This window comes from Parasteatoda tepidariorum, chromosome 9, assembly GCF_043381705.1.
Source record: "Parasteatoda tepidariorum isolate YZ-2023 chromosome 9, CAS_Ptep_4.0, whole genome shotgun sequence".
In the NCBI taxonomy this organism is placed as follows: domain Eukaryota; kingdom Metazoa; phylum Arthropoda; class Arachnida; order Araneae; family Theridiidae; genus Parasteatoda; species Parasteatoda tepidariorum.
Window position 1 is genome coordinate 13371766 of NC_092212.1, and position 12941 is coordinate 13384706.

Here is a 12941-nt window from a genome sequence, read left to right on the forward strand (position 1 = left end):
ATCGTATATATATATACTTGTTAAAATCGTCCTCGCAAAAAGTTTGCATGTCTGTTGCATGTACGTTATACGGGGAGACCAATTAAGAGTTAAAAACTACATAAATTTTTTTATATCAGAGTCAAAAAATAATCGAGATATTTTTTGATCCAACCACCTTTGAAAAGGTCAAAGGGTTTAGGGGGTCAAAAGATGAACTTAAATTTGAATTAAATGTAGGAGTATTGATGGAATAAAATAAGAAATAATAATACAAAAGGGAAATAAAAATATTGGGATAACGTTTTAATACCAAAAGGTACATTTGAGAGACGAACCAATTGGTTGCTGACAGTGTATAAATAATAAAATACAATTAACACTGAACACTGTACATTTATTTAAAAATTGACTTTCTTATTCAATACATTTAATTTTCAGAATTCAACAGAAGCTGGCTTAACAGTTCTTAGAGCGTATCAACGCCTGATTGTGATCATCTCCAACTGATGCATCGGAGAAGGTTGAGGATTCACATTTATGCAGAAACTTTTTTTTTGAAAGGAATAATTACAGCATTTGTAAGGAGAAAATCTGAAAAATAAAATGAAACTACATCAGATGCAGTATTTTAAATGTTTATATTGCAACTAAACTAAAGGAATTATTAATCAAAACAAATAACATCAATTGGTCGCATCAATCTATATTCCATTGCAAGTTAAGGAAAGACCATTGCTGCATATGATTTAAGTAATCATCCGTGACTGTATATAGTTCAGTTTTATTTCATAATCAAATTATAAAAAATATGCTTTTAAAACAATATAAAAGCTTTTCAAAGTTAAACACGTTAGTCATAAATTTAATTCGTGATGCCTTTTACGATATATATCATGGAATTATTAAAAAAAAAAAAGGTTATAGTTTCGTAGTCTTATTGGAATTCTAGACGTGACGACAAATTTCGATAACAAAGAAGAAAATTCGTTCTTGAAAAGGAAACATTTATATGACGTTGAAAGAGCATTGTATTTGATTGGACCATTAAAAATAGCGCGTCTAATGCTGACATGCTCTTTACAAATCAAATGCGAGATTAGGAATTTTCACTTTTTTTTTTTGCTATAGAAGAAAATCGCAGGATAGAAACAATATTTATTATTCTTTCATCAGTTTCCTTAAATGTGAACAAAAAACGCATATTTGTTACAATTTGATATCATCTTTATTAATTCTTATTACTTGTTGATTGATTACTGTTGTTAACCGGTTAACGCCCAATGTCATATATTTAGGACAGTTCCTTTTTTCAAAGACATTCATTGTGGTGGGAAACTTTTTTTAGGATTTTCATTTATCTGTGTGAATTAAAAGATTCACAGATACCACAATGATTTAGTTATTTCTTATTAGATCTAGAATTATAAGAAGCAAGTACTTTTATATCTATCATAGACTTTTTGAATGCCCTAAAAGTAGAAAAAACAATTAATTTCGATAATATATTATACCACTTTTACCATAAAACCACTTTTTATATCATTTCAATACATTAATTCGGGACAAAACGGGTTAATAAGAAAGCAATTAAAAAGAAGACTGTGCAACAACGTTTAAAGACTTACAATGTTGAAATACTTCCGGGCTGGGAGCTTGGCATCCATTTGGCGTGCACTGAGATGCCAACAAATGGGGGTTTTTTAACTTGCGACAGAGTATAGGTATATTTAATGTAACCACGTAAACTATGCGTTTTTTAGGTATTGTTTTCGGTGTATTTTTTGTGGCTGAGTTAAAAAAGACCAATTTCGGGATAATCAAACTGTTATCTAGTGTAGAAGTTATAATCGTTTAATGTACAATTTTGTTCTTGTACCTATTTAATTATCTGAAATTTCTATATGAATTAAATAATATTAGTTCCCTATATAGTTTTTTTCCTTTTTTTACGTTGAATCAAATGTGACTATAAAACGAATAGTTTATATGTTGAAAGCGATTTTATCTATAAAAAGTGCTACTTTTGACCTGTACAGTGAAGAAAAAACGGACTTCACTGAATAACTTTTGATCTAATGAACGGATTTTCACTTTCTAGGACTCATTATCAATGGTTCGAGAAGGTGATCTCAAATATGCTAATTAATTAGTGCAGACGATATTTTAAGTTACGAAATCAGACACAAAAACATACTTTATCTAAATGAGCATACTTTTTTTCAACAAATTCAGATTTCTGACTCCCAAAATGTAAGGGATAGCTGCAAACTGGGAAATATAGTCCCCGTAGTCTGATCAGGAGAACTATCCCATAATTTGGACTCCTTAATTTAATTTTACCTCTTGCGTAGTTTGTCATATGTCTAGATCTTTTTAAGCGAATTTATAAATTTTTGCACCACAATTATGAAAATTCATTTAGTTAAGATAATTCAACGCAAAAAATAAGTTTTAGTAAATATTTATTATTTTTTATTATTTTCTTTAATAATAGTGAATAAAATTTTGAAGTCAGGTACACAATTTTTTACATCACTTAAAATACGTAATTTTGCGATAAATATAACAATAATACGATAAAAATATAATAAAAATATGATAATAATAACGCAAAATTGGAGCGAAAAATCGATTGAATAATTTCTGAAAATCGAATTTTAAACATATTCTTTTAAAAAGTTGATTTCTTAGGAAATACTTTACCGATTTCGCTTAAATTTTGTACTCTACAATGTAAAATTACATACTTTAAAATAATGTTAAAAATTGTATACCCAAAAATTCAAATTTTTTTCAACTATTGTTAAATAAAATAAACAAAATAAATAAATATATACTAAAATTTATTTATTTATTTCATGGAATTATCGTTGAATAAACGAATTTTTAATTGTCTGCAAAGAATTTTCAATTCGCTTTAAAAGTTCTCGAGATAGGGAAAAATATGTTAAAAGTAAAATTAACATTAAGGAGTCCAAACTATGGATCGCTTTCCTGTCCAAACTACGGGGACCATATTTCCCAGATCGCGACTACCCCAATAGTTTGGGGGTCGAATTCGAATCCATCTGGAAAAAAAGGTATGTTAATCCAGAAAAAATATGTTTTTGTATCTGATTTTGTAACTTAAAATATTGTCTGCACTAATTAATTAGCATATTTGTGGTCGCCCTCTTGAACCATTAAGAATGAGCGCGATCATTAGATCAAAATTGTACATTCATACGCATCAAAAGTACTTTTTAATACACAAAACCTCCTCATAACTTTAAAACTATTGGTTAAATTAACTTCTGCATAGTTTTATTCGATTAAGCCCTCAAAAAATGATAATTAAGAATACCTCACTTCTTTAAATCACAATGCCAGCTTCAAAACTGTATTTTTATTTATTTATAATTATTTTTTTGGTACAGAAAACCCTCATGACTTATAAACTATTAGCTGTATGGTTTATAGGGATTGGCCGTATTCAATTCAGCATGAAAATATACTTTGGGAACACAACCTCAAGTACCTGTCTAAGAGAAATTTTATTCTGTCTCTAAAAATGGTAGCGTTCAGAAGAGACTTCCGAGTCATTATTTATAAGTACGTAACAAAACTGTCGATGAATAATAATCTTGGATATTAATTTTTTTTAAAAAAAGACGTATTTACTGGACTAGAAATATAGAAGGCCGAAGATATTGGGGGGTTTATGTCTTGATAATTGGACCGTGAAAATTGATGTTACTAAAACGGATAGACTTTTCGCTTTCATATCTTTTTCTTTAAAGCCAATTTGATTGATGATAGATTAGATGAAAGACAAAAGTTACATTAAACAAGGTGACATGATATATATCTTCCTGGGAGGACAAAAGACTCGGATGTTGTCAGAAACTGCAGATCATGTTTAGAATCATGTTTAAGTGCCAAAAATAAACAATGGGAGAGAGGAAAAATCAAAATATTAATTACAAAATCTTCCTTTTTTTTTAGAAATCAATCAAAACTCTTATCTTATTCTAAGAAATAACTATGTATGTTGTCACGAAATCGAGGATATTTTTTTTTCCACACTGACGACAGCAAGATGAAATAAACTGAGCTATAAGCTGGGAAGGAACGAGTGAGCAAAGTGTTAACCTTTTCGGGACAGGCGAGTCAAATGTATCCGTACGGAATCAGAATCAGGATGGAAAAAAATAAATTGGTTGTTTAAATTTGGTCATGGTTTCTTTTTTATAATTTGACCATCTTATTTTTGCTTTCACTTTAATTGAACATATCTAATGAATGATAATTCAAAGTGTAACTGTATAATTTTTATTTTGAATTAAGTAGGGGTTTAAAGTAAATCAAACTATTATTACCCCCCCCCCCAAATTAACTGCTATAGAAATATTTTGCCTACCAGTTTTTTTTTCCAACTAGATTATCGCCACCCTGAGAATTCATGTATGACTCACCAGTCTCGAATAGGTTAAAAGCAGGACCGCCAACTTCCTACCGTTTTTGTAAAAATTTATTCCAAATTTATGTTTTTAATGCATTTTTTATTCATTTTGAACTTATTTTCGACACCAGTATATATTAGTGATTTAAAAGCTCAGTTGCAACGCTACCGCTTTCATGGTGATGCTTTTAAAATGTTGTTGACAAAATTACTGAAAATTCTGAGAGTTTTGGTTTTTTTTATTTTCTACCACTGTATAAAATATTTTGCTGACGTAAAATAACCTCAGTGAACTGATCATGGTTAGAGTCCCCTTGCCGTCAGGCTAACCTTGGGAGGTTTTCTTGGTTTTTCTCTCTATGGAGCGCTAGTGCAGGTTAGTTCCTTCAAAAAGTCTTTAACGAAGGTAAATTTTTCCCAATGTTTGATCTAGGAATTCCTTGACTTCTGGATTGGGTTCAAAATTTCAATTCAATGGGAATATCCGGAGCTGAACATGACTAGTCATAAAACCAGTTGTTCAACGACAGTTATAAAATAGTAGAAAGAACTTGGAACCATATAAAGACAATAAGACGCATTAAAAATTTATAAAATAAATCATGAATCAATAAATAGGTGTTAAAAACTTTGGAACAATATGTAGCAAATAGTTTTAGACTACAATTTCGTTCTTACTTTACTTTGACAGACACTAATTACAAACTAAGAAATTTCATGACGTAGCCAAAACTTTTTATTATATAGTACATAAAATAATAGACAAAAGCGCCTTATCGTCATTATCATTGTAAAGGCGTCCATCATAAACTTTATCAATTGGCCCATACCTTTTTAGTCTAATCTTTCCATATGATACATATCTCCAATGAGTCTTTCAATGGGAATATCGCCGATGGTATCCTTGAAGAACAGTTTCTCGACTGCTTGAGAACTCACAGCCCTCAGGCATGGAATCAACAGGAGAAGTCTCCCGAAACGAGTTGGCTGTCGAGGATATTTGTGACGTACATAATCTCCCAGAATGCACTGAGCCTGGTCCTGGAGCATTTCCACAGGATGCACATCACACAAGCCGACAGTTTCTAAAACAAAAAATCTCCAATCAAGAAAATTTAAAAAATTTTAGGAACATTAATTTTTAAACCATACATGGCATTTTTATTAATGTTCTACGTATTGGTTTAATGTCAACTTTTATTCTCATCAAAGAAGTTTTTTAAAGGCTGTTTTTTGAGGGCTCCGCCGTAATATGAAAGGATGCTTTTTTTGCACAGTGCATTCAATTCGGCACTATCGTGTTTTAAATCAAGTGCTTAGAAATGTAGACAAAATTAATAAAAATGCTGAAAGCTTTAGCTTTTAATTGGGTACCCCTCTATTAAACATTTTGCAAAAAAGCGAGTACTTGGCAGCACTGCAGTTGCTTCCACTTTCTAAGTCTCTTAAGAACCATATGAACTCTGCCGGGGAGACATCGAACAGTTAAAACAGTAAAAATCTATTAATGGGGATTAAAAAAAATTAGCTACTTTTCCAAGTATATCTCTTTTAGTTTAGTATTGAAAGTGATAGCAAGTAATATTATCGTTAAGTCTATCGAAAAATTCTGTTTGCAAAAAAGACACGCCCAATTATGCAAGTATACAAGAAAAAAAGGTTCCTTTATCTAAAAATAAATGGGGCAAGGCATTTATTCTTAAATGTATATTTAAGATGTACTGCTTGGTTCTGTCGGATACGTACGTTTCAAGTTTGAATATCTATGCACATGCTCTTTCACGCTATAGATACTGTATCTCTTTACGATAGTACATTGCCATTGAGTCAAAGGATAAGTACCCAACCACTTTATTTTATAAAAGATCCTTTTGCATAATTATAAAAGAAATGTACATTCGCGGACTGGACCTTAAGATATATTGAATATAACTTTCAATGAATTAAGCTAAAACCACTATTTAATCGTAGTTTAATAATTTGTAGACCAACTTGGGAATCTGGTAAAATGTGTGACTAAATTACCATAAAACAGCTATTTGTGAGCCCATTTTGATGCAATTTTGGACAATATTAAAAATGTGAAATAACATTAAAACAAAGTAAGTTAGAAAAAATAATAGTACTAGCTCAAAGGAGCACGAACAGCAAGTTTAGAATTGGGAGGTCACGGGATATGATGACGTTTCCGTTATGGATGATTCTGCAATCTTTATGGTGTGCCCTATCGTCCACTTCAAGTTAGAATGTACTATATTTTGTACTGACCACTTACCAGGTCTGAAGAGGACTATAGCCTTCAAGCAGCTGCACTCTGTTGCATCTGGAGAGAGCTGGCGAAACCTCCGCATGACCTCCTGAACGTAGTGCATGTCCACCATATGCGCAGTCTCCTCACTCTTCTGTTCCGCTGAAGCCCTGGTCAGTGCCAGAGGAGGTCTGGGCAGTGTTCCCAACAAGTCTAGAGTGACTGACCATTGGGCCATATTTAGAAGATACAGGTCCTTCCAGGACTCTTCTAAGAGAATGACCTGAAAAATGACACAAGAAGACAATGTTGAAAAGCATACAACAGAAGTCGTAGCTCTCCTGTTAAATCAAAACACTGATTTAATAAGAATTATAATTAATGAAAAAATATTATATTTTTATTAATTATAATTTTTTTTAAAGGATTGGTACATTTGTGACCATTACAAGCAATTCGATATTTCTGTATACAAGAAAGTTGAACTAAATTAAATTAGTAGCGAAAATTAGAAAATCAGAATAATAAATCTTCTTAAAATACTTCTCAAAACATGCTTTATAAAAGCTCCATGATTTTTAAGGACTGATTTTCTTACAAAGATTCTACTAAGTTATTCTTTATTTTTCTTTTCTTCCTGTCTTTTTTTTAAAGAAAATATGTAAGCATGATTATGTTTACAAGTGAGCTCCAAGTACAAATGCATGCCACTGGAGACTTTGGAACCATTCTTCAAAAACGAAATCCAATGGCGCACGAGTACAAGTGCATAATAGCGGCGACTTTTCGATCAATCTTCGGAAACTTAAATAAAGGACGCTCAAGTACAACTTAAGGTCCACTCTTCAAGACTTTGAGTTCATTAATGGAAAAGTGATTCCAACAATATACGAGAACAGGTGCATAGAAACAGCGACTTTGATATCACTTTACAAAAACTGAATACAGCACACAAATGCATAAGCAACAATTTTAAGCTTACTCTTCAAAACGGAATTCAATGACGCACGAGTGCATGATAGCGGTGACTTTCAGATTACTCTTCGGAGACAGAAATCAATGACGCGCAATTAAAACTTTAAGACCACTCTTCAAAACGGAATCCAATGACACACAAGTGCAAGTGCATGAAAGCGGCGACTTTTCGATCGCTTTTCGGGAACTGAAATCAAAGACGCATAAGTACAAGTGCCTGCTAACAGCGACTTCAAGGTCAAACTTCGAAACCTGAATCCTATGACGCACAAGTACATAAAAACAGCGACTTAGTACTAACTCATCAGAAACTGAATCCACTGATGCACAAGTGCATGAAGGGAGCGAGTTTAAGCTTACACTTCAAAAACGGAATTTATTCACTTGCATGTGACTTCGGGATTACTCTTCGAAGTCTGAACCCAGGGTAACGAAGTCTGAACCCAGGGTAACGAAATCTGAAACCAGGGAACTAATATGCTTAAAATCAAATTCCAAAGAAGTAATTTGTAATTTTTATTCGTATGTTTTTTTTTTCTTTTTCTAAATCAAATGCAGATGGGGAAACATCTGTGTTAGTTACTTCGCTCGTTTTTCCTTACTGGCTGACATTTATAGATAAAAAATACGAAATAGCTTTGATATATATAAACGAAATGCTGAAAAAAAAGCAAATTCAAACAAGGCTAAATCTAGTATGCGACATTAAAAATTGTATGATAATACTGTTAATTAATAAACGAAATTTGTTTAACAATTAGGATTTAAAAGATGGGGTCTTAACAGACAAGCAGAAATTGCCTTTTTTTTTTTTAAAGATACTTTTATGTTATAATAAGTGCCCAAATGGCAAACTTAAAACAAATGTTTTTAATTTCCAAATCGTCCCTTAACAATTGAAAAATTTTAATTAAACCTTAGTGTTTGATAATATAAATATTCGGAGAGAAAGAAAACGTTGAGCTCGCTGTCGAATGTATTTTGCATCACTTACTCGTCGAGATTGTCTAAGAAAAACATTTTGTCGCATAAATAACATAAAAAAAGGGGGGAGGGTTTTAATTTTAAAACCATCAAATATGATAGACAAAAGGCTACGCTAAAAATAAAAACACCTGCATAGGCAAATATGATTAAACAAAGTTTGCATCGTTTCGAAATCCCCCACTCAACAAACGCCGAGACGGCGAATTTAGACGCTAATCTTTCACAAATGTTGTACAATTAACTGAAAGGAGCAAACTTACACGCTGAAGGCGATGAATTTAAATTGAATTGATAGCCGAACCGTGGGAGACGATAAAAAACGTTCTAAGAAATTCTAAGAAGGATTGTAAAAGTAGCTGGAGAAAAAAATAAAAAAAGAGGTATAAAAAACACTAATCCTGACAAAACAGAGTCGGTACGGTTGCAGTGAAAATTCTTTAATCCATCGTATGTTTTTCGACACAGAAGCAAAAAGTGTTTTTTTTTTCCTTCTTTTAAATGTATCAGTGAGGGACAAGGGAATTTTTTTTTTACTTAAATTTTTTACAGCCCGGCTTTCAACATGTCGTTTTTTTTTTTCCGATTGAACAATTTCTACAAGAATTTTCGTTAGGTGTTGTAACAAAAAAAAAACTCACTTTAAGATTAGTGTTTTTTAAAGAGAGTTAATTAATTTCTTTGTAACGTTGGGTCAAAAAAAGTTACTTCCCTTTTTTTAAAAAAAATTTATTTCTCTTCCCTAGTTGTTCGAATGGAATTTAAAGAATGTTAAGTCTGGGGAAAATTTATTATTGCAAATTTAATTGATAACGATTTTAAAATATATTTAAAAGAAATTCTAAAGCCCTTTCACTGAAACTATTGCATTCTTTATAAAGGGATTCACATATACATATGGGTATGCAACGCTACTTTGTCAAAAGAATTAGTTTTATAAACATTATGTAAATAAATGAAATGGGTTTTATTCAATGTCAATACATTGTATGATTTAAAAATATAGATTTGAATCAAATTATGCCAAATTATTTTAAATTCAAATTATATTATTAAATGTAACATCCTTTTATAATTTATTTTCGTCAAAAAAAATTTTAAAATTGATTTTTTTTTCAAAAAGCATAGTAAAATATAGCATTTAAATTTTACTGAGTTTTAATCTATTTTATATATTATATTGGTTGAAGTATTAAGATATTGTATTTTAATATTCACTTACGAAGATGTCTTAAATATCGCTATATCTTTGTTTATTTTTTGAATAAACCATTTGCATACCTGCCAACTTTTACGCATTTGGCGTAAAATTTCATTTCTATATTTAAAGTGGTTGTAAAATGTATGCTTTCTCTATATTCCTTGCATTTATAAACTTAATTGAAAATCTTTTTGACCACCACTATTTTTATAAAAATGAAGCATATATATTAATATGCAATATTGCTGTAGTACTCCGCTAAATACAACTATGTTTCAGCACAGAATTGTAATTTGAATTCTATTTTACTATCACTGGGGAAAATCTTCTTAGAAAGGATTCAAAGTTGGCAGGTATGCATTTGTACTTGTACAATATTACATGCTTCCGTTTAGCAGGAATAGGAATCATGGTAGTCTAACTCAGCTATACTAAGCACAATAATATAACCGATGGAAAAAAAGAGAAAACTTTAGCTTTCAGATTTATTTAGCAAAGCATTTTTCCCCCTCTGCCAACCTGTGTAAACCTTTCGTCAATTCAGGCATTTACAAGGCAGATTTGTTGGCCACTCTTTCAGAAGCACCCTATTAGGGGAGCCAACGATGCTCCCAGAGTAAGGACAGATAGTACGGAGAATGAAACAACATCCATGTCTTGCCCGGGATTCGAACCCTGAACCTTCCTGATGCAATGCCAGCTCCCTGACCCTTACACAGTCCGATCGACCCTTTAGCAAAACAAAATCATGCAGCTTTCTCCAGCAATAATGCTTTCATTTGTTATTCAGCATATTATTGAATTTGTGAAAATAAATAAATAAGAAAAATATGGAATGTAAAAGGAATTTTGTACTAGACTTCATTTTACAGATGTATTCCGTTAAAAAAAATTTCATAACTGTCATAAGAGTTGAGGAAGCGAAACATTCACCAAGGGTTCAAAACTAGAAATGATCTTCTTAAAAAAAAAAAAATTTAAAAAAAAAACAGATATATAATTTTTTTTTTTTTTNTTTTTTTTTTTTTTTTTTTTTTTTTTTTTTTTTTTTTTTTTTAAGTTACAATTTATTTTTAAAAGAAAATGCATATCAGTATTGAAACTTGCAAACTCTGTGTAATATTTTAATTTACATAAGGCAATACACAATACAATAAACGTAATTTGTGTGTCATTTAATTTAGCACGTTGAATGCCATACGGGTCACTTGTTACCGGCACTGAGTTTGTTCGTAGCACCACGGTGGTCACCGGTGACCGACTAAGCCAAGATTATTAAAAACACATAATTCGAGTAAATTTTTATTTTTTTTTATATTAATATCCTTACTAAAATGGTTTGAAGAAATTATGCAATATAGAACACACAAAAATAGTTTTATTTATATACACAGAGGTGCCAACTTGCGCCCGACCACGAATAAATATTTTAAAGTGGTAGTTTATTAATTGTGTTTCTTGGTTTATTAAATTCAATTGAGTAGATTTTTATCCACCACTATTTCTAAACAATTCATGTGCAAAATCTGCCTAATATTTGCAAATTTAGATAGTAGTTATTTGCAGTTTGGCCAGACGGGCAAGCCATGTAAAATTAGGTGGCATTCAACGTGTTAAACATAATTTGCTCACCATTCAGGGTTGAAAGTCCATATACATTAAGACGGAAAAGAGTAAAAACTGGCAACAAATAAATTTTATTTTTAGCTTCTTTTCGGGAATATCCATTACTACGATGAACATTTAGATGAACATTACTACGATGAAAAATTAGAAAAAAATTCTGAAAACATAAATTTTTGATTACAAGCCGATTAAAAAAAAATCTTAATAGAAAACGATGCAGCTCCGCTTGGGGCATCTCAAAAATAAAAACGTTAACTCAAACAAGATGCATTAAATTTTTTGCCATATCACCTTATCATAATATATTTTTCAACAGAAGAATTATCTCATGATATTTCATAACTGTCACCTTTTTCCATTCGGAACCCATTAGCGATTCCCCTCGCCATGCGGAGAGAAGTTATTCTTTCCACCGCCAAAACATAATATATTCAGTGCTTTCGTTTCATATTCAATTACGTCTTGGCTACGGAATATTTTCCACACTTAAGGAAAATGCTTATAACAATCGTCCACTTCGTTTTAAGTAATAAAAAGAAACAACATTCCATTTGCATTTTCAAAGCGAGAAAATGGTAAAAATGTATGACTGAATGCATAAAAAATAAGCGCCAAGTACTTAACGCCAAGCACGATATTTGACTACGGGGTGAAATGGCATCGAAAGCTGATTCGTGCATTTTTAAAAAAACAAAAAGCGCATGCATTTGAATGAACAAGGCTTAGCACGGCACTTCATTCATATTTTGAAAAATTAAATAACACTCTCTCATAATCAGGGCTAATATATGGATGTTAATTGCATTATTTTATATTTTTAGCATTCTAGTAGCTTTTTTTTTTCTTTTATAAGGAATTTTTTTTTCGTAATTTTTTGGTCAGTTTTTAAAATTTTCGGTCATTTTTATAATTTCTTGGTCCTTTTTCACATTTGTTTTGGCTATTTCCTAGTCTATTTATTTATATATCTTTTCCCTATTAAGTCATTTTTTGACAGTTGAAAGGATTTCGAGTGCAAAGGGTTAATCTAATATTTTGAATTAAATATTAGCCATCGGCAGTTAGAAGTAAATTGGGTTGGTTATCAAACAGTATCATGCTGACTCCGGCTAAATACGACATTCGTTCACACACGTCATCATTTAAATTACGGCTCAATACAGAGCTCGTACACACTGGTCATCATATAAATACCGGCTCAATGCAGCTCTCGTACACACTGGTCATTATGTAAACGAGAGGGTTAAGTATTTTTTCTCTATTTTACGTCAGATTTCTGTTTTAGTTTTTAATTGTCTATGAAATATTTTACAAAAAGCGTAGTAGTAGGCAGTGTACGAGTTTAAGGTGTACTCACTGGGTGTTCACGTATGTGATTTTAAGTATTAATGTGGAATGTTTTATCATAAACTTCTTAAAAAAACAAAATATATTTCTTGATACATCACTTAAATTATTTCATCTATCCATTGTGAGCATTGTAG

General features: G+C 31.2%; 1 protein-coding gene across 1 annotated transcript in view; it reads right to left on the bottom strand.

The window, feature by feature from the left end:
- Positions 1-355: 355 nt before the first annotated feature.
- LOC107439966 (nuclear receptor dissatisfaction) overlaps positions 356-12941 on the bottom strand; it is an 86240-nt gene continuing 73654 nt past the window's right edge. Inside the window, exons 6-8 of the mRNA XM_016052725.3 lie at positions 6699-6954; positions 5254-5508; positions 356-573 (exon numbers count right to left, since the gene is read on the bottom strand). Coding sequence (XP_015908211.1) covers positions 5258-5508; positions 6699-6954 — 507 coding nt within the window. The 3' untranslated portion in view covers positions 356-573; positions 5254-5257. The remainder of the gene's footprint in view (positions 574-5253; positions 5509-6698; positions 6955-12941) is intronic.